The sequence below is a fragment of the Hemicordylus capensis genome, chromosome 3, assembly GCF_027244095.1.
Source record: "Hemicordylus capensis ecotype Gifberg chromosome 3, rHemCap1.1.pri, whole genome shotgun sequence".
NCBI classification, from domain to species: Eukaryota; Metazoa; Chordata; class Lepidosauria; order Squamata; family Cordylidae; genus Hemicordylus; species Hemicordylus capensis.
Window position 1 is genome coordinate 142,514,967 of NC_069659.1, and position 26,500 is coordinate 142,541,466.

Consider the following 26,500-nt stretch of genomic DNA (forward strand, 5'->3'; position numbering starts at 1 on the left):
TGTTCTGAGTGTAGATTCTCTGGTAGCATATGAGATTTTCAATGAAAAACCATGAATCTACTCTCATATGCTACCAGAGAATCTGAATCTACACTCAAAACATCTCAGAAACAACAGAACCCAGTACCCCATGGGTTAGCAACACATGTGGGTGGTTGGCACCCTATGTGCTCTACACCACCACTTGCTCTGGGCCACCCTGGCACCCCCCCCCCAGCAGTTATGGGGCAGGAATTATGGAGGTCCATCATTCCCTATGGGGAAGGCCTTTACAGACGCACAAACTCCATTACATCTTTAAAAATCAGCCCTCTGCCCAATTCCTTTGAAATACTTCTGGCAGCTTCCTTGCCCCCACTGGACACTACCACCCACCCTACTCTGCTCTGGGCCACCCCTTTCCCCCCAACATGAAGCTATACTTTTGTTGAAACCTCCATTCTTCCCTATGGGAAAAATCCTATACTTCAAAAATTCACTAAAAATCAGCCCTTTGCCCAATTCCTCTGAAACTTGGGTGGTAGTTTCCACCCATCGGGCACTACCACCCCCACCCACTAGTTTTCCCCCAAGGCCATTTTTTAAAATCCAAAATGTTTCAGATTCGGATTTTGCAATTTCGAACAAAAAACAAAATTGGGGTGTTTCGGATTGGCTGATTTCGAACAAAGAACAAAATGGGGGTGTTTCAGATTCGGGCCAAAAACAAAACAGAAAAAAAATACAAAACGCAAACCCTAATTGCCTGAAAATCCCTTGTACCTTAGAGCAGAATCACTGAAACTTGGACTGCAACTGCTGAGGCTGGGCAATTACTTGCATGGGCTTGTTACGGACTAACTTTTGACTAACCAGGCTCTGCCTAATTGGCATGCGGAGCGTCTTAGCCCTTGGAACCTACTGCCCAGCAGACACCCCATTGTCTTTCCTTGCACGCCAGTCTGATATAACCTTTTGCAGATAGGACCCCTGAGTCTCCCCTGATGAGATTCACTTCCTTGGTTTTGCTCATGAGACAGTGGACTAAAGGCCAGGTATAAAGTTGTTCTTTAATCTTTTTCTTTCTCTTTCCCACCTTTTCTGCCCACACTTCAGTCCTCACCAACCACTGGTGAATCGAAGCCTCTGCCCCCTCTCCCTAGGAGCTGCCCTCACTTCCTATACAACTAAGGTTGCCCAATACCACAATTTTGCATTGTGCCTCTGCCTTGTAGAAAAATAAACTTCTTTTCCAAAAGCCTTGCCTCTGAGGTGGTTCTGGGGTACCCTAATGTTTTGCTACTGCCTGGACTGCAATCCATTTGTTATTTACTCTTGTACATTTGGTGTCAAGTAATTCCCAGAGTTTAGTCTAGAAGTATAGGTGCACATGAGCATAGCATACAACAGTGTGAGCAAGTATGGTAGCAATGTTTAGAGAACACACTAATTAAACTGATTGAGTTGTCACCTAAAACAAAAATTTTGCGGAATGCTGCTACTGGATGATCTCACAAAACAATCCTAACCTTGCTGACTTAAGCCTATTCAGATATTATGTTATACGTGTTGTACAGAGTTCTGTACACTTGTACCTATTTTTGTTTGAATGACTGCAGCTGAATTCGTTTTAAAGGTGAACCTGAGTGCAGGCCCCTCAAATGCATGGTATAGATAAGAAGAATACTGCTATACCAAGGTTCAACAAAACATGTGAATAAGTGTACCTACATACATCATACATTCATTGTACAAGTGTTGAACATAATGTGTGAATAGGGTTTTAGACTTACAAAATACTTCCAAGAAGTATGTTTAGGGCTGCAAACTGAAGAACACATAGGACCAAGATGCCCAATATCCTCCCAGTCATATGAACAGACATACAAGTCAAGCATTACTCATACTAACTCATAATAACCATCCACAGTCCAGATTCACAAGGGACCCAATCATTTCTGACCCTCAAGCCCTTTCTTTCCAGCATTGTGACATGCCATCAGGGACTCTAGTAGCCAGTTACTGGTAGCTAGTATCTGCATACTGGGTGAGACACTTCTGGTGATCCTTCACAAGCGTTCCATTAGCTCCAGAACTTGATTCCTCTGAGAAATCAGGCTGCTATTGACTGTACCATTCTCAAGAGGCTAAATGGGCCAAATCTGCTGTCACATATTTTCACCTTATCTGTGGGAATCCATATTTGTTTGCGTTGTTCATACAGTGTTATGGAATCAAGATTGCTTCAATGCTGGGATCGCAACACGTGGTACTCAGCACCGCACCTTGCACTTCAACTTCAGCTTCTCCAAAGCTAGATCATAGTGAGGTTGCCATCAGGTGCCATGCTAAGATCTCCAGTGTGTCCATTGTTGTGCCTGGGAATAATGGTAGAATGGAACAATGAGAGTAGGCTGGGTGGTTGCTGTTTTTGAGCCTTTCCTCTATGTGACTACTGTCCATGTCTTCGTGTGAGTGTGCACATCCTCCATTCAGCTCACACTGATCACAACAAATATACATAACAGCTGTGGCCTTGGGTATGGCTTGCTATCAGCTTTCTCTGCTTCCCACTGCTCCACCAGGTTTTCCTCTCTTGTATGTCTTTGCAGAATTAAATACAAGAGTATAAAATAGCATAATCCATTTGCTCAAACAGAAATAAAGCAACAAAAATCCATATCTCTCACACCCTGGTTAAAATGACTAAAAAATAATCTTAGTTGGCAGCAGTTGCTTATTATGTCCTGCTAGATGAACAATAGCTTAGGATCTAATAACCTCTGGGGATATATAGGTCCAGTAACAATACCAGTTTCTGTAACAAATTTAACACTCTTTTCTGTACATGTTGAGCTGGAGCCAATATTATCCTGTAGCATGATAAAAATAAATTTCTAGATTTAACATCCTTGGCAGGTTTAACTGAAAAGAAGAATATTTCCTGTAATGCATGTTCTTCACTGAAGTAATCAGCTTGCACAGGATGTGCTCAGCTAAATGGAAGTTAACCCTTTCCCTGCAGCAGTCTCCTGTATTCCCAAAATAAAATATGGATGTGCTTGTCAACAACATTGTAAGTCTACATTCTTTATAGGGAACAGAGACAATGACAACAGGAATTCTGTAACCCATCTGTGCTTTACTAAATGACCAGAGATTAATATGGATAATGAAGCAATAACCTCTTCAATGTTTTGAAGAGAACTCAGGGGTGTATATAGGGTAGGGCAGGCAGGGCACGTGCCCTGGGTGCCACTTGAAGGGGGGCATCCTTTTTTAAAATTTAAAAAAATGGCTGCCAAAAACAAAATGGCCACCACACATGCTCAAATAGCCTCTGTGAGGCCCTAGGCCATGCCAGGCCTCACAGAGGCCATTTGAGCATGCACGGCAGCCATTTTGTTTTCAGAGGCCATTAAAAAAAATTTAAAAAAAAATTGGCCACTGCACATGCTCAAATGGTCCCTGTGAGGCCCTAGAGGCCAGCAGGGGGAGGGGGGACCTTTGAAGACCCCCCCTCCATGGCCTTTAAGAAGCCCCCCAAAGGGGCTACATGTATTTTTTTTAAATTGATATAATATAAGTCACTGTACACATATTCAGATTGGCACTATGTACAGAAAATCAGGGCTTGTGAATACTGAGCTGAAATTTATGAGCGAGGAATGTATTCATTTGTTCTTACTTTGCTTCTTGTGATAAGTGAGTTAAATGTGATGTCTTAATAATATGGCTATTAATGGTGAGTTTGTCTTTGAATCAGTGTGAAATCCTTAGTATTAAGGCCCACTGGGAGTTTCTTGCTCTCTTTCTCTCATTTTAACTGTCTTTCTGAAAGACTAGAATATATTCCAAGCAGTGACACAGTTTACTCTGCAAATCCTTTAATTATTTTCAGAGTATCTGGGAAAAGTCCAATTCTCCATTTATTTTTAAAACTTATATAATAGTGATGCTACAATGCATAGTAGAGAATTAGACAGGCACTTCTGTTTAGTTTTCCAAGTACACCTCCGGATAGTATTTGGGTATTTCATGAGCCCCAGCATACTGAAATTTGTAGTTTCCCAGCATTTTTTGGTCTGGCTACGTCCACTGCTAAATAGTTTTTGAAATATTAAAAGATTAACGAGCTTGACTTGTATTTTTCAGCTGATATTATTGTAAAGTTATCTGAAAGATGGGTGTCAGATGTTTGGACAGGGGGTGCAATTTCAGTGCTTGCCCTAGGCACTATTTTCCCTAGATATGCCTATGAGAGAACTTTTCTCTCCAATTGTTGAGTCTTGAAAATGATCTGCCTGATTACTAGAGAGGGGTGAGAAGGAAAGGAATTACTGGAAAAGGACAGAGCCAAAACTGGGCAAGAAACAAGATTTTAGCAAATCGTTGAATTTCATTGGAATGTGTATAGAAACATTATTATAGACAAGGGCAGCTTCTTCACTGTGAATCAGCATTTCTTCCAAAATGACTACTACTCATGTGACCTTTGGGCTCTTGTCCAAAAAGAAAATGATTGGAAGTGACTGAAAAACTGGTGGCTAGTTATCCTACTCTTTATGAAGAATTCTGTGTAATCTTTAGGTTCCCCATAATAATAGAATTGTTTTTATTTATTCGATTTCTATACCGCCCTTCAAAAAATGGCTCAGGGTGGTTTACGTTAGAACAAAACAATTAAATCAATTAACAGTTAAAAACAGAGACTATAACACACCATAAAACAATTAACAATTAAAACATTCAACACAGTTTAAAAACCCTGGAAAACCAGGTTACAGCAGATTAAAAACATTTACAACAATTTAAAAACCCTGGGAAGCCAGGCCAAACAGATAAGTTTTGAGGGTTCTCCTGAAGGCCAATAATGAATTCAGATTACGGATTTCTGCAGGAAGTGCATTCCACAGCCCAGGAGCAGCTACAGAGAAGGCCCGTCTCTGAGTCGCCACCAGACATACCCGTGGTAACTGGAGACGGACATCCTCAGATGACCTTAACGTGCAGTTAGGGTCAACCTGCCTTTTCCTGATTTGGGGCCGTGCCTTACCCTACCTGAAAACCTGAGTAGTTCTGTCTCTTGAATTTCTTGCTGCTCAGGGAAGTAGAGAATATGCAACAGTGTAGGATTATTTGAGGGCACATGAGCCACCTTGCTAAAAGATGGGATATACCGCCCTGAGCTAATAACCGCCCTGAGCTATTCTGTAATGGTGCTCTAGAAATCGAACAAATAAATAAATAATAAAATAAATATACATGCATATAAAACAGGATGTTCTTACCCATACCCTTTGTTTTGATAGCAGTAAGTGCAGTCTGTTGCCCAGGTCAGATGGAATATTGTTCTCATGTTGTGGCTTTTCTTCTTCTTTAGAGCTTAGTTCTGTCCAGCTTGAATGGGTAAGGCTTTGCTTTTTCTCAGAATTCAGGAGGCTACTGTTCATAATCTTTTTTTTTTTCCCCTCTTGGTTTTGCAGTAATAATCAGACCCTGGCTTAATTTGGCCATGATGCTCTTTTTGTTCATTGCTATCATAGCTATAACGTACAATTCAAGCCAAATTGAGCTTTTCTGAGAGAGAAGTGTTTGAGTCATAGTTTCACTTCTTGGCAATTATTTATTAATCTCTGAAATTTTTTTATAAACCCTCGGATATCCTGCACATTACATTCATTTTGTTCTGTCATCATTTTTCTCTCATGATCATGGCCTCTTTTATCAAAATGTTAGATTGAGGTAATTCCCTTATAGATAAGATAGAGATCAGCCAGTGCTTCTACAAAGGATGAATATATGCCTTTATCGTTAGATAAGTTTTTTCCTCTTCCTCTAGACCGGGGCCGGGCCAAGGGACAGAAACTGCAATTGTTCCTTTTGAATCCTACTTAGTTATTGTCAGGAACCGGCCCTAATGAAGCCCCTCTTGAGTCCAAGGAGGTGATTTGTTTTTATATTGTTTTAGACCAACTTAATCTCCAGGTTCTGGGAATTTATTTGTTATTTAATTTCTTTCGCTGCCATCATATGATTACTTATTACCCTGATCTCAGTACTCAACACCTTGGTTATGTAGCCTCATGAGTGCAGGATAGGTGTATATGTTCAGTGTACAAATGAAACATAACTTGAGGTGTAGGACAAAAGCAAGAATAAATTTGTTTACAACAGCTTGGAATAAAGATCTCTGCAAAGCAGGACACAATAAACTTCTCTACAATGTTGCTAAGTATGTCAGCTGTTTAACTCTCTGGGAGTGGTTTTTCCTTCTTGATAAAATGTAGCATTTAGGGAGATGATATAACTGGGACAGAGGTAAATAAAACTTGGTTTGCAGATTTAGTGAATCAACTCAGACCTTTCTATCTGTCACCAGGAGGTTTTATTTCTGGACACCTTTTACACTCAAGGTTTCTTTCCCAGGCTTTACATTCCCCCACTTTTAGAGCACGGCTGGTTCCACAGTCTCCACACATTCACCAATCAAGTCTCACACAAACCCATGAATAATCTCTCTTGTTCAGATCACATAAACCAATCTCTCTTCTACGCTCTGTCCAACCTCTCACTCCTAACAATCAGCTCCAACTCCAACTGTCTTCTCCTAACCAAATGTCCTTATTTAAATCCCTCCCCTTGAACATTCTATGCCTGGTTACTATGACAACGCACATACTAAGTCTCCAATTCCTATATGCATGTTCCATCACATTACATATTGTTAGATAGTGGCTACTTGGCCATCTCCTCCTCCTATTAAACAGATTCTAGCAGATTCCAACTTGATGTTTCTCAAATGGTTTCCTAATAACTCTAATCCTAGACAGGAGAAACCATGAAGAAGCTTATTTGATTCATGTGTTTGATTTGAGGGGAAGGGCTGAAGGTGACATCATCCTGCCCCTCTTGCCCCCTCTCCTATGGGAGAGATCTGTGTAAAACAGCTGTTCTGAGAGAAAGTCTGATTTTGGGGAGTCTGGAGGCAGAAGGCTAGTAGCATTTTTTTGTCTGCAGGGGTGTCTAAGAACTTGATGTCACCTATTGCTGTAGTTGTAGGAATACTCTGCTTTTACAATGCCACCTTATGCTGAACCTGTATATTAGTGTAATAAACCAAATACTACAAAGATAAAGCCTCTGGTAATCTCTCCTTCAATGGAAGCCAGAATCCATATAGTTGTACACTCCTGGAACTTCTGGTTGTGCAGAAGTTAACTTGGAGTTACTTAGAGCTTGTTTTGGGAATTGTACCGAGGCTGAGATTGAACTACTTCAGATATTACATCCTGGTCCTAAACTTGTTCATTCAGGAGTCCTTGGATTTCCGTGGAACATTTTCAGGTAAGCATGTTTAGAATTGTAGCGTTGGACTGCATTTGGGTTGGCTTTTTAGGGCACAACCCTGCTTTAAGAAAACTGGTTTGGGCCACATAGGATTTGTGTAAGCCCCTTTTCAACGGCAGAATTTGAGATATTCCCCTGCTGTCTGACACACTATACAACTACACCAATGGAATGCTACACTAGCCTATCTGCATTGCTGGCAGAAACTCCAGCCAGCAGAGGCCCCAAATCATGGTGGAGATGTGGGTGTGTCATGATAGAAAAGGTAAGAGCTGACTTATGTCAGGCCCTATAGCCTCTCCAGACTCTAGACATATCCTCAATATTTTATGTATGTATTATTTATTTATTTAATATATTTTTATGCCACCCAAAACCTAGGCCTCTGGGCAGTTTACAAGATAAAAACAAAAGTAAAACATTAGTTAAAAACAAAAATAAGAAATTTAAAACACAACAATTTAAAACTCTTAAAACAATATTCTAAAAACAAAATTAAAACAATATTCAAAACAACCATCAAAACAATATTAATTGAAAGCCTGGGTGAACAGATGTGTCTTTAAAGACTTTTTAAAAGTTGTCAGAGATGGGGAGGCTCTTATTTCACTAGGGAGCGCATTCCAAAGCCTTGGGGCAGCAACAGAGAAGGCCCGTCCCTGAGTAGCCACCAGAGGAGCCGGTGGTAAATGCACACAGACCTCTCCTGATGATCTCAATGGGCGGTGGGGTTCATGACGAAGAAGACCTTCTTTGAAATACCCAGGGCCCAAGCTGTATAGGGTTTTATAGTTTATGACCAACACCTTGTATTTTGTCTGGAAACATATTGGCAGCCAGTCAGGGGCGTGCTGGAGTGGGCCCAGAGACAAAATTTTAAAATGGGCCCCTTGCTGATACACACACACACTTCACATGTGACTTGCCTCGGGGGGGGCCTGAGGCGTGGGGGCCCCCTGGCAGCCGCCTCCCCTTGCCTAATAGTAGTTATGCCCCTGCCTCCACATATAGGGCTGAGATGGCCAACTATGGCTCTCCAGCTACGGTTGGACTACAGTTCCCATCAACCTCAGAAGTGCACCTGGGGATGATGGTAGTTGTGGTCCAACAACAGGAGTGCCCCAGATTGGACATTGCTCTAGCAGGGCCCAGTCTGGGGTCAGTAACAAATGAGCCGATGGTAACAGCAACCAGTCCTCTACCGATGATCTTCATGTAAAAGAAGGCACTCTCTTAAATATCCTAGGTCCAAGCCATTCAGGGCTTTATAGGTAATAACCAACCCTTTGAATTTTGTTGGAAATGAATTGGCAGCCAGTGTAGTTCTTGTAAAATAGGAGGGATGTAGTTTCTCTGTGTAGCCCCGGAGACCAGCCTGGCTGCTGCATTCTGCACCACTGGCAGTTTCTAGACTATGTACAAAGGCAGCCCTACATAGAGTGCACATTGCAGTAGTTAAGCCTGAATGCTACCAGGGCACTTTCCAGACTAGCCGCTCAAAAGCGGCTAAATGCTTCGTTCAGGCAAATCGCAGTCAAAATGTAAAACCTGCATGGGGGGCAGTCTCGTGAAAACTAACAACCTGGGGAAATGACACCTTTTTTTAATGCTAGATAAATGACGCCATAGGACTAAATTGCAGTGATTAAATTCGAAGCAAGGCGAATAGCATATGAATGGCACCCTGCAGTCAGCATCTGGACTTTGGTGTCACAACACAGAAAGTGTGGAAGCACACTTCAGATATAAGTCCTGATCCTGTTTTAGGGTCTAACCTGGAGAGCGCCCTGAATATGCACCACTGTTTTCAGGTCTATCTCCAGAAATGGACTTAGCGGCTTTATCAGCCAAAGCTGATAAAAAGCACTCGTGGGTGCTTTCCAGACTAAACCCTACAATGGAGTCAGGACATATCTCAGAAGTGTGCTTCCACACTTCCTGCGTTGTGACACCGCAGTCCCTATGTGGACAGCAGGGTGCCATTCACATTTCCAATGCCTTGTGAATTTAATCGCTGTGATATAGAGCTAGGACGTCATACATCCAGTGTTAAAAAGTTCCTGGTTTGGGGGGTTGTTAGTTGCCGTGAGACTGCTCCCCCTGCTGTTTACGTTCCAAATGCAACTTGCCCGAAAGGAGGCATTTTGCTGCTGTTCTAGCAGCTAGTCCTGAAAGCAACCCGGCCATTGCCACCATGTAAGATATCCACATTAGCAAACAGGGCCACATGCCCCAATTGCAGGAAAACTTTGGCCGGTGCCGCGTGGCCAGGAGCACCTCTCCCTGTTTGCAAAAGCAGAGATACGCCTTCCGACCAGACTGAGAACCCAGTGCTGGCTGAAGCTTTCCAAAACTGGAGCCATGCAGGGAGAGGCACTCCCAGTCACACTTCAAACGTGGCACCAGACAAAGTGTCCTTCCAAACAGGGTACGTGGCCCCATTTGCTAACGTGGCCATACCCCCTGCATCTGATATCAGACGTAACGATGTGGCTGGGGCTCCAGGCACAGACCCTGAACACAGTGGCCCGGGTTCTTTCAACCCCACGCAATGAGGGCTCCACCCCTGAGGGAAGTTAAGCCAACTCCTAGTAAGCTGATATGGAGAAATAGTTTGAGGTGTCATCAGCATGTTGATAACACCCTACACCCAATCTCTGGCCTCTGGCAGCACCTTTCTAGCTAAGGAGCCAGGTGATCAGAAGGGATCCAAGGTCTCCTGTTGCTCTTCCGTCTGAGCCATAGGTCACCCAAGAAAGCCACTTTCTGTTTTCAGTGTCTTTTGGACTTCCCTCCACCTATACCTGCGTACCATTTTTCACATTATTTGATACATTGTTTGATCCTCTACCCAGCCCTATCTTGCTGAGATTGCAGCATGGAGTGCCGCCCAGTGGTGAGGATGCATGATCTGGAGGTCCCTAATTTGATTCTCTCTTCTGCTGTGAATTCTCTGGGTGCCTGTAGGCATATTTCCTCAGCAGGGGTGCAGTTGTAGAACAAGGCACGGTGGTGGGGATGTCCCTGGGCCCCTGAGGGTGGTGGATTCCACTGGCTAGGTGACAACTCACTCTTCCCCCTCCCACATCCCCAACTCACTGGCATGCTGTTGTCTCCTGATTGAAGGACATCTTCAAAAAAGAGGGCTTCCATCCAGGAGGTATTTATATCGATATTAGGCATATATGTTTGTTGGTTTTTTAAACTGGAGCCAGGGAAATGCACACATGCAAGTAGAAGTGAGAGAAAGGGGATGTCAAGAATATTTTGTTTCTCTTTCTCCTTCTCCTCAGTTGTTGTTATTTACATTTATATCCCGCTCTTCCTCCAAGGAGCCCAGAGCAGTGTACTACATACTTGAGTTTCTCTTTCACAACAACCCTGTGAAGTTGGTTAGGCTGAGAGAGAAGTGACTGGCCCAGAGTCACCCAGCTAGTTTCATGGCTGAATGGGGATTTGAACTTGGGTCTCCCCGCACTCTAACCACTACACCACACTGGCCCTTCCTCTGCCTTAGCCCAGCCCCATCACAAACAGTCCTAGTATGCTATTATAGTCCAAGTTGTAAGAATCTCCTTTTCTGCTGTGTACCCGGGTACAGGAAAATGTGAGTGTGCCAGGGAGCGCTCCCCCACTTCCCGTGGTGGTCCATGAGTCTTGGGACAGGTGGGGTGGTGGGAAAAGGAGCAGCGGACTTTAAAAATGGGGGACTCATTGCCAGCAACACCAGAAGGGTGGTCTGGCACTTGAGCCTACATTCCATACTCTCGTCCAGACCTATGCTATGCCCTCCAGCTGGCCAATGGGCATGCACAGCCACACCCCTGGCTCTCCTTGAAGACAGAGACAAATGCCAAACCCAAGGAAAGCATCTGCCCATGATTTGGAATGCTGGCTGCCAGATTTTCCAGACCATGGAAAGAAACTCCCCCAGATATAGCAACGCATAAGCCTCTGCAGACAAATACTGGACTTGGGAAGAGCACACTATGGAGCAGGTTGGCATAGTGGTTGGGTGGGGGTAGCTGGTGGATACCTGTACCCTTTGTACCTGGGTGCACTGTAGCTGTGTACAGTAGTGACTGAAGAGGGCTCAAATCTTCCAAATGTACTCTGGTAAGTTACACCTTGGTCAATGGCTATCTATATCTATAACCCTACCCCTGCTAACTGGGCAAAGAGGCACCTTTTAGCATGGATTCTCTTTATTTAGCAGGGGGAGAGTAACTGGCCCTATCCACCCCCAGCACAGTACCTCCAGTGACTGTTGCTGGTGTCTAGCTTATGTTTCTTTTTATATTGTGAGCCCTATGGGGACAGGGGTCCATCTTATTTGTTGGTTGTTTCTCTGTGTAAACCACCCTGAACCATTTTTTGGAGGGGCGGTATAGGAATTGAATGAATAAATAAATAAATAAATAAAACATATCTATTAACCATGTAGGAAAGAAATCAGGAAAAAATGAAAAATCTGCCATTTGTCATATTTTTAGAAACCAGATGTTTACATTTTAGTGTTCATAACTTGCAAGATTCCCCCTTTTTAGCCTACGTTCCAGTAGGCTTATGTGCTCACCCAGCGCATTCTCTCTCTCTATATATATAGATATATAGATCTTGATATATATCTATATTGATATATATCTATAATGATATATATGTTGATATATAGAGAGAGATATATATCAACTTGGCAGTGCCTGGAACAATATAAAACAAATTGAGTTCAGTTGTAGGGACCCATAGGGGGACACCTCGCCAGCGTAATTTGTGATATCAACCACCCCAGTTCAAGATGGCGGATGCGTATATGTTTGGGGTGCAAGTGGGCTAACTTATGAACTGCCCCAGATGGTATAAAGATATGATAAATAAATACAATATTTTAACATTTGTATTTTATACTTGTGGTTCTCAATGCTTTGGGGAAACTACCTGCTTTCTAAGCAAGCCTCACTGGTCTTTTTCAAACTCTTTGTTCTCTTTCTGACATCACCCTCTATGACATCACCTAACTGTCCTCTTAACTGTCAACTGCTCAGAAGTTTCTTGGGAGTCAGTTTCTGCTCTTTCTGAAGCAGTTTCTGGGATCCGGGAGAGTAGCTGCTTCCTCTCTTCTCTGCTTTCCTCTGACAGGGTTAGCAGAACATTTATTCTCCAGATGCAGTTAAAGGCTTCAAGGACCCCAACAGGCAACTCCTGGGCACTTTCAGCATCCTGCCAGGGGAGTCGTGCTCATCATGATGGAAGGGGCTTCTCTTCTGTGCTGTGGCCCACTTCATCAAGTGGTGAGTTTCAAGGGAGTCCTGCCCTCCCTCTATTCCCTTTGGAGGAGACTAAGGGGGTTTCTATAAAATTTGCTTTATCTGCTAATAGCGGGACCCCTGTTAACCGGGCCTAGAGTTGCCTTTTAATGTTAAGACTCTTCTATTGGGCACATGGAGAGCAATTGTCTCTATTCAGTCCAGCACAGTCTCCCTTCCAGGGTCTCCCTTATGTCAAAATCAGCCCTGCTGACTGGGCAAAGAGGTACCTTTGTGGGTAGTTTTCAATTTCATATTTAGTGGTGGGGCAGGTTGGGGGGAAAGCAACTGTCCCTATTCAACACCTTGGCTGTTGATGGTGTCATGTGTGGGGGTGTAAAGTGTGCCGTCGAGTTGGTGTCTTTGTGGTTGTCTTTAGTAGAATACAGGAGGTGTTTATCATTGCCATCCTCCGTGCAGTGTAAGATGATGCCTTTCAGCATCTTCCTATATCACTGCTGCCCGATCTAGGTGTTTCTCATAGTCTGGGGAATATACCAGCGGGGATTCAATCCGGCAACCTCTGGCTTGCTAGTCAAGTCATTTCCCCGCTGCTCCAGTAAGTGGCTACTGTGAGTCCTTCTTGTGGCACACAGTTTGGACTTCACCCCTGCCCACTGAGCAAAGCACCACTTTGTAAAGTGGTGACTCTCTCATATTTAGCAGGATAGGGAGCAACTGTCCCCTAATCAACCCAACATAGCATCCTTCTGGGGCTATTGCTGGTCTCTCTGCTGTGCTGCTGCATAGATTATGTCCCAATTTCCTTCTGGACAGGGAACTCTCTTCTCATTCCTTTGGCAATGTAAATCACATTGAGAATCCTTTTTGGTTGAAAATAGCCTATCAACATTTGTAATATTTGTGGATCATGAGTGTGACTGGAAAGAGTTAAAAAGTCACACAGTCCCTCCTCCCTGCTTGTGTGCCAGGCTGCTCATCACCCATTCCCGGGAACTGTGAGTTAACTGCTTACACAACTGGATGTATCTGTTTTTTCCTTCTATCTATAGAAAAAGAGGCACCAAAACAGGACCATGAAAGATTTGGGGGACAAGTGGTGTTTCCTTTGATCAATCTGGTGTAAGGTCAAGATGCGTAAAGATAAAGCAGGATCCGGCAAGGAAAGAGCGGACTTTGAAAGAAGGTGTAGTAGTCAAGAAGAGAAAAGGTGTATCTGGGGAGGGGAGCGGGTACAAGAAAAAGAGACCCTAACTGGGTAACAGAAGGGAAAAGACATAGCTGGGTTGTGGGGTGGATGACAAGAGAAGAAAAGTCCGCTGGGCAGGAACAGTCAGTGAGGGCTTGGGAGCAACCAAGCCAATGCAGATACTTGCTTAGGAGGGATCTTTACAGCTTCCTCAGAAGAACCACAAACAGCCATTTTCTCTGAGAAGAAGGGAGAACCTCTCCTTCCTCCTGCTGTAGCCTCCTGTCTTCCCTGATAGGTCAGAAAAGGTGCCAGATAAGATATTCTGTCTTCTGGTTGTTTGGGGGCTACATGACTGGGCGTCTTCTTCTTGACCAGGAGCTCCAGGCAGCACTTGGGCTGAGCAAAAACTGGCACTTAACAGCTAATGGGGTGGGCAGTTGGGCACCCATCCACCCAAAGACTAAAAGAAAAAGCTTGCAAAATAACATAAATAAATCCTGGAGACACCTGGGGAAAAGAGAGAGCCTGGCAGGTTGGGCAACCACAGCTTACAAAAACAAAAATTGCCCAAGCACACAGTAGCAGACAGCAAGGGGCTGCCAAAGGGGAAGGTGGGGAGAACTCTCAGCATCCTTGTTATCAAAGGCACTGAGGGCTGTTACATGTCAGAAGGGGGGGGGGAGCCACAAAGAAACAGAATTTAAACCCACAGCAGCACCCAGTTAAACCCACTACCACTAGGGCTGCTGGTACAATTTTTAAAATAATAGTAAAATAAGCAGTTGGTAAAGAAAATAAAAAGAGAGCAAGCCAGACACTGGCACAGTTTCTCTGCCACCACTCTCTGCTCTGCTGCAGTCTTCCTCCTCTGATATCCTCTAGGAGTGTGGCTCTCTCTGTCGAGCAGCCCCTTAAATACACTTTGAAACTCCCTCCTTTTGGCTCCCCCTCCCTCCCCCCTCCCCCCAGCCAGTGGGAGCACAGTGGCCCCTGACGACACTTGCTTTTGTATGATGACAAGCCAACCAAGGAACAATGAGATCACAAGCCAATTGGAAGGCAATGCCAGAAAACCAACAAGAAAGGGGAAAACACTAAAACAGCCCTCCAAAATGGCACTCACAATCGCTGCTCGAAATAGCAAACCCACTTGCCGCAAAACTGGTTGGTTCTCGGTTGATCTCGAAGAAGACCCCTTTTTAATAGGGTGTTCTCTGGTGAGAATGAACTGCTTGAAATGCCCTGTTTCACAGCGAACCTTTTCCTGGGCGTTCTGCACATCCCTAGTTAAAACTAAAAGTCATTAAGAAAATAAGTCATTTAAGTAGCAGGTCCACAGATGCAATGCTGAAAGTGGTGAGTGAGAGTCCTAGAAAGAGGGACAGTTTTCCCAGTGTCTAAGTACTGTAGACCTTTTCTGCTTCATCATTTCAGCTGATATGTTAAATTGTGTAAGTCCGTCCCTAATTGGTTGCTGTTTTATTTTGGTATTTGGTTTTGGTTTTATTTGAGAAACTGCTTAGATCGTAATAATGGATAGTACCTAGATGTAATCAAAAGCTTTCTCTGTTTTGTCATTTTCCTACATATATGCCAGAAGGACCAGGCTGCCCATATACTACTTCCCTGCCCTGAGGAAAATCCCATTATCCACTTCAAAATGAAATCTGACACCACTGAATAGCACTAGTTCAGAAATAAGAATAGTCTATATATTAATTGGTATTTCAGGAGATGATGACAGGCTGGCATTTCAGGAGGACCTCCCCACTTCTGCAGCCAGAACCAGGACAGTCCTACCCACCCCCTTCTGCAGCAGGACCAACTTCAGTCCTGACCTCCTTCTGCAGCCAGCCCTGGGATGGTCCCACACCCCCCTTCTGCAGCCAGCCCCGGGACAGTCCCGCACCCCCCTTCTGCAGCCAGCTCCGTGACGGTCCCGCACCCCTCTTCTGCATCCTGCACCTCCCTTCTGCAGCCAGCCCCGGGACAGTCCCGCACCCCCCTTCTGCAGCCGGCCCCGGGACAGTCCCGTACCCCCCTTCTGCAGCCGGCCCCGGGACAGTCCCGTACCCCCCTTCTGCAGCCGGCCCCGGGACAGTCCCGTACCCCCCTTCTGCAGCCGGCCCCAGGACAGTCCCGTACCCCCCTTCTGCAGCCGGCCCCGGGACAGTCCCGTACCCCCCTTCTGCAGCCGGCCCCGGGGCTGTCCCGTACCCCCCTTCTGCAGCCGGAACCGGGGCTGTCCCGTACCCCCCTTCTGCAGCCGGAACCGGGGCTGTCCCGTACCCCCCTTCTGCAGCCGGAACCGGGGCTGTCCCGTACCCCCCTTCTGCAGCCGGCCCCGGGGCTGTCCCGTACCCCCCTTCTGCAGCCGGAACCGGGGCTGTCCCGCACCCCCCTTCTGCAGCCGGAACCGGGGCTGTCCCGTACCCCCCTTCTGCAGCCGGAACCGGGGCTGTCCCGTACCCCCCTTCTGCAGCCGGAACCGGGGCTGTCCCGTACCCCCCTTCTGCAGCCGGCCCCGGGGCTGTCCCGTACCCCCCTTCTGCAGCCGGCCCTGGGGCTGTCCCACACCCCCCTTCTGCAGCCGGAACCGGGGCTGTCCCGTACCCCCCTTCTCCAGCCAGCCCCAGGACAGTGCCACACCCCCACTTCTGCACCCCCCTGGCTCTGGGCCAGTCCTGCCTCCTTCCTGCAACTGGCCACAGTTTAGTCCTGCCCTCCACCCTTGATTTCCCTCAGGGTAGGGATTAAAGGGTTCGCCGAGAAACTAGGAGAACTCCTGTAGAAGTAACTACATCCAGTGAATGCAAGGGAAATGCAGAAACCCAGGAGGATGGGGCAGCTCTAGATGGAGCATCCCAAGAGTGGAAAATGCTGTTAAGATCAACGCTGTTTTACCCAAGGACTTGCCTCATGCCTGAACCATGGTTAAAGTCAGTATCAGTTACTGGTTTTGTATTTTTGTTTTTGAATTGCTCAGTTCCTTTCCCCATTTCCCCCAATTTGGGTGCAAATTCATGGTGAACCCGATTTGGGGATGGATCCTAAGAAGTCTTGGATGTGGGTGTGTCTAGGGAACAAAGGGGCTATGCAGAAGGGATTGGCTGCATCCCAGCTCTAATTCTGTGGAGGGCTGGAGAAGACAAGAGCTGGACCAAGCCAGGATGGATGGGGAGCTTGGGAGGGGAGAGTGCCAGTGGAGGTGGGGCAGCCGTACTGGACTCCATGGGACACTGGTGTGCTGCCCTCCACTGCTTCCATTTATATATAAGGTGGGGGGTCTTAAGTTGATGGTAAGCCTTTCATTTCATATATATTTAAAATGTTTCTATCTTTTATATTCAAACTGCGCTTTGTTAGGACACTCTGGGGTGGTGTGCAGCCCATCGGACCCCTTGCAGGGTGTGGCGCATTCTTGTAATTCATTTCAGTAGATCCCAGTTATTAATTCCAAAGTGAGACTTCCCCCAGTTTATGGGAAGATAAAGCACCCCATTCAGTGCCAGTGCAAGCACCTTTCCACTGCTGGGCGCTTTCCAGATTACAGTTACAACCTTCGTAAAATGCTTCAGCTTGGGATCGAATTGACAACGTAATGAAAGGGTGTTGCTCAAGTCCACCAGCAGGGGCAGCAGTCTTTTCTAGTTTGCCCCGAACTTCCTAAAATGGAAAAATACTGCAATCTTTTTACCATGTTGCAGGACTGTAATAAAGCAATAAAATCCGAAAGAATGCATTGGAAATGTGAATAACACCTTGCTGATAGCACAGAGACTGTGATGTCAATGCACAGGCAATACAGAAGCACACATTGCAGATCCGCAGTGGCACTGTGATAAGGGTTAATCTGGAAAGCGCCCAGGCTGACCTGCGCAACTAACTCCTGGCAGCTGAACAAGCTTGAGCCTGAGTGTTTTCTTATAGGAAGCACATGGCTAAATCTCTAAACAGAAATACTACTGGCCGGGCAAAAGAACGGGAAAGGGGTGGTGAGGGAGGGGAAGGAAAGAAGGGGGGGAACCTACTTGGCAAGAGAAGGGGGGGAGTGTCTTGTGGGCGGGGGGAGGGTACAAGAAAAAGAGAACCTCACTGGGCAACAGGAAGGGAAAGGCTCACTGGGCAGGAACAGTCAGAAGGGGCTTGAGGGGAGCAACCAAGCCCATGCAGACACTTGCTAAGAAGCAATCTGTACAGCTTCCTCAGAAGAACTACAGACAGCCATTTTCTCTGAGAAGAAGGGAGCTTGCTTCAACCCCTCCTTCCTCCTACTGCAGCCTCCTGTCTTCCCCGATTGGCCAGGGAAGATTGGAAGCCATCTTCTGATAGTTTGGGGAAGTCTGACCAGGAGCTCCAGGCGGCACTTGGGCGGTGCAGACACTGGCACTCAACAGCTGGGGGGAGGGCAGGTGGGCATCCCCCTACCCCAAACATCAAGCTATCCTGTCTACCCAAGCATTGCCCACCTCCCAGAGGAAAAATGTAAAAGTCAATCAATCAATCAATCAAATACAAGCTGTGGCAATCAGCCTGTTTCTCCTGGGGTGAGGGGGTGGGCAATGCTTAGGGGAGTACCGAAACAATCAGACAGGATAGCTTGACTGGCACCTCTTCTGGCCAACCATGGAAGAGAAACAGCTACAGCCACAGGGAGAAGGGGCTAAGCAAGTTCCCTTCTCTTCAGAGAAAATGGCACTTTCGCTCTCTTCTGGTTAAGCTATAAGTTTCCCTTCCTAACAAGAGCGTTAGTTTGCGGGGGAAAGGGGGACACACAGCCTCCATGCCCTTACTCAGCAGCCCCCAGTAAGCACAGCAGACAGCCAAAGCCAGGAGAAAAGCCACAGAGGATCCAAGGTGCTAGTGATGGTCCACCTGAGACTCTCCAGCTGTTGTTGGACTACAATTCTCATCATCCATAGCTGCTGGTGGAGGGACTACAGCTCCCATCACCCCATCATAAGAAATGGGAGCCGGAGATGATAGAAGCAGTAGTCCAATCATTTCCAGCCACCACGTATTGTGGTAGGAGATTATTGGAACTGTAGTCCCTACAACAGCAGCGAGGGTGATGGGAGTTGTAGTCCAATGACAGCTAGAGAGCCTCAGGTTGGCCACCCCTGCAATAATTAATATAGTCCGCTGGTGCAGAACCCCATGTGTTTATGAAGAAAACCCAAAACATTTTGGGCAGCAGCTCTTTGGCAGGGGACTGGATAAAGACATCAACATGAAATCAAGGTAGCTGAAACTGAGGGTCATTGAGAAAATGACATTTAAGTCATAGCAGATCCGCCAATCTGAAGCTCACACTTGTTATCTTTGCCTTGTCTCTCCATCCTACCAGCAAAGGAGCACTTCCCGGAATCCCACTTGGCATTGTTATCGAGGTAAGTGCAGAGGGCAACCTCAGCCATGTCAGTACACATCAACACTGACAAATCTCCCCTTGTGGGTGAAGGGAATTGTGGGCAGGAAGAGGTTGAGGAGATCAAGCCTGCTCCAGATTCCCATTCCCTTTCTGGCTAGGTTCCCCAAAGCCTCAAATCTATTCAAGGTGTTGGGAGAAGACCAAAGGATCCTTCTGTGTGGAAGGGAGGATACTTCTCCATTCAGAGGATTTTTGCCTTCACCTCTGAGGCAAAAACCACCCCCTTAACAGGGAGGCATGGTTGCACCACAATGCTTCACCCCAGGAGTGGAAGCCACACCTTAGTTTACAGAACTCCTTTCAAACTAGCTTCTATAGTTGTGGCCTGAGTTTGCAACTCTTCTCTCTGCCCCATCTCTTGATTCGGAGCCTGGGTGCAAGACCACATCTTCTCCTAGCACTGCATGCAGTGTGGGGTGTTGGTTTTTTGCATCCATTCCCGACAGGGTATAAGAAACAAGCCTGGGAAACACAGTGGACCATGCTGTGACCGCATCCTTGGTAGGGATGTTCCTGAATCGGCACACCTGAACCAGGTGAATCGTTTCGGTACCTCTCTAATGAGGCGCCAAAATGATGTGAGCACATCCCTTATCCTCGGTCCATAGGGCCATCCAGAGGGATGAGGACATGCTAATGAAAGCAGTCCCCAACCTCTGCTGGCTTTCTGCAGGAACACTTTGGCATCCGCTCACCCCACCGGGTAACAGTGTGGGATTAGCTGGCCGCCTTTTGGGGCCGAGTAGGAATTTTCCCCATCCACCCAGATTGGCCTGGAGGTGGCTGGTTTTTTGCCTACTCTACACTGTTGCACTGGTAGGGGTTTTTGATCTGGCCCATGTTAGGAGCGGTGCCTTTAAATAGAGTAGCCCCTTGGTCACCAGCACCATGATGGCAGGTCAGAGGAGGGGATACAGTGCTGCACCCTAGGGGTGGCAGCTCCACTGTGGCTTGGCTACATTGCAGCTCTCTGTTGAAACTAGGTTAATAAATTTATCGCCCTAGTTTTAATCCATTTCCTGTGTTGTGTCATTTATTTGGGGGTATGGGTGCAAAGGAACCTCATGACAGACCTCTTGCAAGATGTTCTCAAGTAAGCCTGAGCAGGATCTCTAGCGCCACAAAGATAAGCTTTGCAAAGAGGCAGGACCCACAAATCCATGAGAAGCAGGATTGCTCATTCTGCCCTAGCAGCACTCTGGGAGCCAGCCCTAGCCTCCAAATCCTCCAAAGGAGAGGCTGGTTCATACACTCACACAATTCAGTGGCAAAGCTCTGCATCCAGGCTGCAGGTTGAAGATGGGATTTTAAAATAATAATTTTAAGGGAACTTTCTGGGTGTGGAAACCTAGCATGTTGGGGAGAAGGATCCAACACAGGTGTGCAGACAGAGGGAAAGCTTGATGAGCAACGCATTCATTTTGTGAGTAGATATGGATTGTTAAGTTTGGCGGTGAGGGGACAGTAAATTGTGGGGGAAACTCCTCAATTGGCTGGGGCGATGTGCACCCTTGGTTCAATGTAATCATTTCCCTAAATTGTTATCTTTCTCTGTGTGGTGACCTTTCGTGGGGAGGATCACACAAATCACACACCTGCAGCTTGAAGTGACACAGTCTTCTAAAACGTAACTGCCTGGTTTTGCTGAATGTTTAAATGGGCAAATATTATCAGAAGACTGTGAGCACTGCAGAAAGAAAGAATCTGGTGATTACTAATAGTAGCCAGCATGAATGTGTCAAGAACAAGTCATGCCAGAGTAATCCCCTCCTTTTTCAACGGAGTTCCTAGTTTAGTAGAGCATGGAGATGCTGCAGCCATTGTTGTGTGTCTTGATTTCTTCTACAAAGCCTTTGACACAGCCCCCACAATATCCTTTTTTTATTTCTGTGGAGGATGTGGCCCAAACCTCCATTTTGTTGTACGTGTGCTTGTTCTTCATTTTGATATGTTTAAAATGGCGGCCTGACCCCCATCTTGTGTTAGAGTTCCTTATACAAAAGGTTAAGCAAACTTGGCCTTTTATCCATCTCAGGTTTGTTTTTTCTGTCTGGAGGTCATTATGTTCCATCTGGTTTGTATTTGCCATGATTGGCTAATCCAGAGGAGGTGGGCAAAGTTTCAGGGATAAAAAAGGAGAACTGGAACAGCTACAGCTAGGAAGCAGTAAGAGCAGTTGATTCAAAAAAGCCCAATTCAGATGTTATGCTGTGTGAGTGTACAGATGTGTGGTACAGATGTGACTGAGTTCCTGGATATAGTGAACCTGGATACAGGCCCTTGGTACAAAAAGGAAGTGTAATTCTGTACCTGCATTCAATGTAACATGTGAATGACAGTGCCTGTGTACAGATCTGTACCTGTGTGTACTGTACACTCATCGTACCAGTGGTGAACATCACATAAGAGAGCTGAACATCGCACAGAAGAATTGGATCACTCTCAGAACAACCAGAGGAAAAGACAACAGCAAGATCAGACAAAGCAGTGCCGAGCAGAGAGACAGGCCGACTAAGAGCTGCTGGTGAGATTCTATTTGGGCCAGCATAAAATAGAAGATAATCACGGCATGTGCTTATCCCATTATCATTTTTCTCCTTGCTCTTATGGTTATTGTTCTTAAAACACTACAAACGCTATTGTTTGAACTGCCCCCCCTCCTTTCAAGTAAAAACTGCACCTTTGATTCAATTCTTGAGTACTCTGTATCCCTTAGATGTTACTACACTCTACCTAGAGAGAGAGATGGAGATGGATAGGCTGTTTAGTGCAGACAGCCAGGAAAAACACACAATTCCAATTGGCAGGGACATATCTAAGGTGGGGCAGGCAGTGCACGTGCCCCGGGCACCACTTGAAGGGGGGAGCCATTTTTTAAAATTAATTTTTTTTAAATGGCTGCCAAAAACAAAATGGCCACCGCACATGCTCAAATGGCCTTAGTATATTAAGGCCCTTAATTCTGAAATACTAAAATATATTCCAAGCAGTGACACAGTTGACTCTGCATATCCTTTAATTATTTTCAGAATATCTGGGAAAAGTCAAATTCTCCATTGATTTTTAAAACTTATGTAATAGGGATGCTACAATGCACAGCAGAGAATTAGACAGGCACTTCTGATTAGTTTTCCAAGTACACTTCCACATAGTATTTCATATTTCACGAGCCCCAGCATACTGAAATTCGTAGTTTTCTAGCATTTTTTGGTCTGGCTACGTCCACTGCTAAATAGTTTTTGAAATAGTAAAAGATTAATGAGCATGACTTGTATTTTTCAGCTGATATTATGGTAAAGTTATCTGAAAGATGGGTGTCAGATGTTTGGACAGGGGGCACAATTTCAGTGCTTGCCCTGGGCGCTATTTTCCCTAGATACGCCTCTGCCAATCGGTGGCAGCAATAAAGCTTATCAGATCACGGGGTTGGCTGCGAAGTTTAAATAGCCACTCTCCTTGCTTCTCTGCTGATGCGCAGGGAAGTTTAAAGACGCAGCACCAAAGGCAAGAGTGGATGGAATAGCCTGTGCCTCTCACACCACTTCTTTATGTTTGGATAACCAGAAGAGGACAAAGGAGAGCCAGGAGTTGAGCAGAAGGAAACACAGGACAGCTTGCCAAACAGGTCAAATGATGGTAAGAGGGAAAGCACATGCCAACACCTGGTGAGGGACCTGGTGTATAGGGGTCTGTATATCAATGCCAGAAGCCTCTGAGCCAAGATGTGTGAGCTAGAGTACTTGGTTACTAATGGAAACATAGATATAGTGGGTGCAACAGAAACCTGGTGGAGTGGTGAGAACCAGTGGGACACAATTATTCCTGGATATAAACTCTATAGAAGGGTCAGGGAGGGGAGGGTTGCGGGAGGAGTGGCACTGTATATCAAAGAAGAGATAGATTCCAATAAGCTGGAAAACCTAGGTGGACCAGAGTCCTCCACAGAATCATTATGGCTAACATTACAAGGACTGAAAGGAAATGTGTTACTAGGGATGTGCTAATACCCTCTGGATCAAAGCGCTGAGAGTGACCTGGAGTTGGACAAACAAGAGAGGTGTCGAAGAGAGACAGGGCAGTAATAATGGGTGACTTCAACTACCCACACATAGACTGGGTAAATTCACATACAGGTAATGACAGAGAGTCCAGATTTCTAGATGTGCTAAATGACTGTGCCTTAGAACGGTTCGTCGCGGAACCAACCAGAGAGATGGTGACTTTGAATTTAATCCCGCGTGGTGCTCAGGATCTGGTGCGAGATGTCAGAATTGCAGAACCATTGGGTAGCAGTGACCATAGTGTGATCCAATTCAGCATATATGTGAGTGGAGAATTGTCAAGGAAGTCCAACACTGATGCGTTGGACTTCAGAAGAGGAAACTTCTCAAAAATGAGGGGAATGGTAAAAAGGAAGTTGAAAGGGAAAGTCAGGTAGGTCAAATCACTCCATAAGGCATGGAACTAATTTAAAACCACAGTACTAGAAGCACAGTTGGAATGTATACCAAGAAGGAGGAAAGGTACCACCAAGTCCAGGAGGATGCCAGCATGGCTAACAAGTCAGGGAAGCTCTAAAAGGGAAGAAGACTTCCTTCAGAAAATGGAAGTCCTGCCCAAATGAAGAAAACAGGAAGGAACATAAACTCTGGCAAAAGAAATGCAAGGACAGAGTAAGTGGTGCAAAGAGAGAGTTTGAGGAGCATATAGCTAGAAGTGTCAAGGGGAATAACAAAAACTTATTTAAATATATCAGAAGTAGAAAACCTACCAGGGAGGCGGTTGGACCCTCCGATGATGAGGGTGTGAAAGGGATTAGTCAGGAGGATAAGGAGATTGCAGAGAAGCTGAATGAGTTCTTTGCATCTGTCTTCACGGCACTGACCATATACCCTCTCCAGAATTGAGTTTTTCAGGTTTAGTGGCTGATGAACTGGGTGAATTTGATGTGACAAGGGAGGATGTTCTAAACAGTCTTAAAAGGCTAAAAATTAACCAATAGTCAGGGCAAGATGACATCCACCCAAGAGTTCTAAAGGAAATCAAATGTGAAATTGCCAATCTCCTAGCAAAAATATATAACTTATCCCTACAATCAGGCTCTGTACCAGAGGAATGGAAAGTAGCCAATGTGACTCCAATTTTCAAGAAGGGATCCAGGGAGAATCCAGGAAATTACTGGCCTGTCAGCTGAACTTCAGTGCTGAGTAAATTGTTGGAAAACGTACTTAAGGACAAAATGGTTAAGCATAAAGAACAGGCCTTGTTGAAGGGGAACCAGCATGGCTTCTGCAAGGGAAAGTCTTGCTTCACTAGCCTTTTGGAGTTCTTTGAGAGAGTCAACAGACATGTGGATAAAAGGTGATCTCATTGACATAGTATACTTAGACTTCCAAAAAGCTTTTGATAAAGTTCCCCATCAAAGGCTCTTGAGTAAACTTAGCAGTCATGGAATAAGGGGACAGGTTCATGTGTGGATCGGTAACTGGTTGAAGGACAGGAAACAGAGCATAGGAATAAATGGACAGTTTTCACAATGGAGGGAGGTAGGAAGTGGGGTCCCCCAGGGATCAATACTGACCAGTGCTCTTTAATTTGTTCATAAACGATCTAGATGTTGGGATGACCAGTGAAATTTCCAGATGACACTTAACTATTTAGGGTAGTGAAATCCACAACAGATCGTGAGGAACTCCAAAAAGATCTCTCCAAACTGGGTGAGTGGGTGACAAAGTGGCAAATTCAGTTCACTGTTGGCAAGTGTAAAGAGATGCACATTGGGGCAAAAACCCACCAACTTCACATATATACTGATGGGATCTGAGCTGTTGGTGACTGACCAGGAGAGAGATCTTGGGGTTGTGGTGGACAGCTCATTGAAAGTGTCGACTCAATGTGTGGCAGCTGAGAAAAAAGCTAATTCCGTGCTAGAAATCATTAGGATGGGGATTGAAAAGAAAACTTCTAATATTATAATGCCCTTATACAAATCTATGGTGCAGCCACATCTTGAGTACTGTGTACAGCTTTGGTCACCATATCTTAAGAAGGATACTGTAGAACTGGAAAAGGTGCAGAAGAGGGAAACCAAAATGATCAGGGGCCTGGAGCACTTTCCTTATGAGGCAAGGCTACAGCATCTGGGGCTCTTCACCTTGGAAAAGAAGCGACTAAGGAGATACATAATCTAAGTGTATAAAATTATGGATGGAGTGGAGAGGGTAGATAGAAATTGTTCTCCCTCTCTCACAACACTAGAACCAGGGTAGCCGTGACCATCATGTGATCCGATTCAACATATATGTGAGTGGAGAATTGTCAAGGAAGTCCAACACCCATGAAACTGAAGGCTGGGAAATTTAGGACAGACAAGCGGCAGTACTTTTTCACACAGTGCATAATTAATCTATGGAATTCCTTGCTATAGGATGTGGTGATAGCCAGAAGCTGTGATGGCTTTAAAAGGGGCTTAGACAGATTCATGGAGGACAGGCTACATCATATGCTGAGTTCAAACAAGCTGTATACAAAAGATTTAAAATAGGACCTGATTTTTTCAGGAAAACTGCAGCCTAAACCACGGAAGTCTTATCTTGAATTGGTACCCAGTTATTGCATTTGTTGAAGAAGAGTAGACACCCTGGATAAAATGGCTGAATTAATTGTGAATGCTTGATTTGATTCTCAGCCACGCCAAGAGTGTAAATAAAAATAAAATATTTGGCACCAGAAACAGTTAAAATAAAAATAAGATTTGGCACTAGAAAATAAAAATAAAAGATTTGGCACCAGAAACAGTTAGAGAGCAACTTAGCTGATCAATTGGTGCTTAATAGGGAAGAATCGTCTTTTAGATATGGCAAATCTGAGGTAAACAGAAAGTCAAACTGCTCTGGTTCAACAGAAAAACTAGTAAATAAAAAGGAAAAATCCTTTACCAAAGAAAAGTTTGGGGTTCAGAAACCTTTTCTAAGGAGAAAAGACAGTGATACAAAATGCTTCAAATGTGGGGAAAGGGGGCATATGAAAGCTGATTGTTATTTTAGAAAATCTGCTCATGAAATGAAGCCTGAACTACAAACAGAGATACCTCACTAAATTAGAGAGTGGTGTTCACAAGTGCAGGGTCAGCAGTATTACTAACTGTGAGGAGGTAAATGATCATCTAAGAGAACCTATATTGGTGGGTCAGCAAACTATTTTAGAAATGATTGATACAGGCACTACTAAAGAAACATTTGACTTGCTGCAAACAAATTCACTTTATTTACTTTTTAAAAAAGA

The 26,500-nt window shown here is 45.2% G+C and overlaps 1 protein-coding gene across 15 annotated transcripts in view; it reads left to right on the top strand.

Moving 5' to 3' along the window:
- LOC128351541 (uncharacterized) overlaps positions 1 to 20,231 on the top strand; it is a 43,859-nt gene extending 23,628 nt beyond the window's left edge. For 6 of the 15 annotated variants that reach the window (XM_053311172.1, XM_053311174.1, XM_053311176.1 and 3 more), the window contains 4 exons: positions 12,466 to 12,617; positions 13,646 to 13,779; positions 15,383 to 16,724; positions 19,133 to 20,231. In XM_053311172.1, coding sequence (XP_053167147.1) covers positions 15,520 to 16,542 — 1,023 coding nt within the window. In that variant the 5' untranslated portion in view covers positions 12,466 to 12,617; positions 13,646 to 13,779; positions 15,383 to 15,519 and the 3' untranslated portion in view covers positions 16,543 to 16,724; positions 19,133 to 20,231. Of the gene's footprint in view, positions 1 to 11,147; positions 11,328 to 12,135; positions 12,618 to 13,645; positions 13,780 to 15,382; positions 16,725 to 19,132 lie in introns of those variants that run through there. The other 9 variants (XM_053311186.1, XM_053311182.1, XM_053311178.1 and 6 more) reach the window with 8 other exon arrangements.
- The last annotated feature ends 6,269 nt before the right edge of the window (positions 20,232 to 26,500 follow it).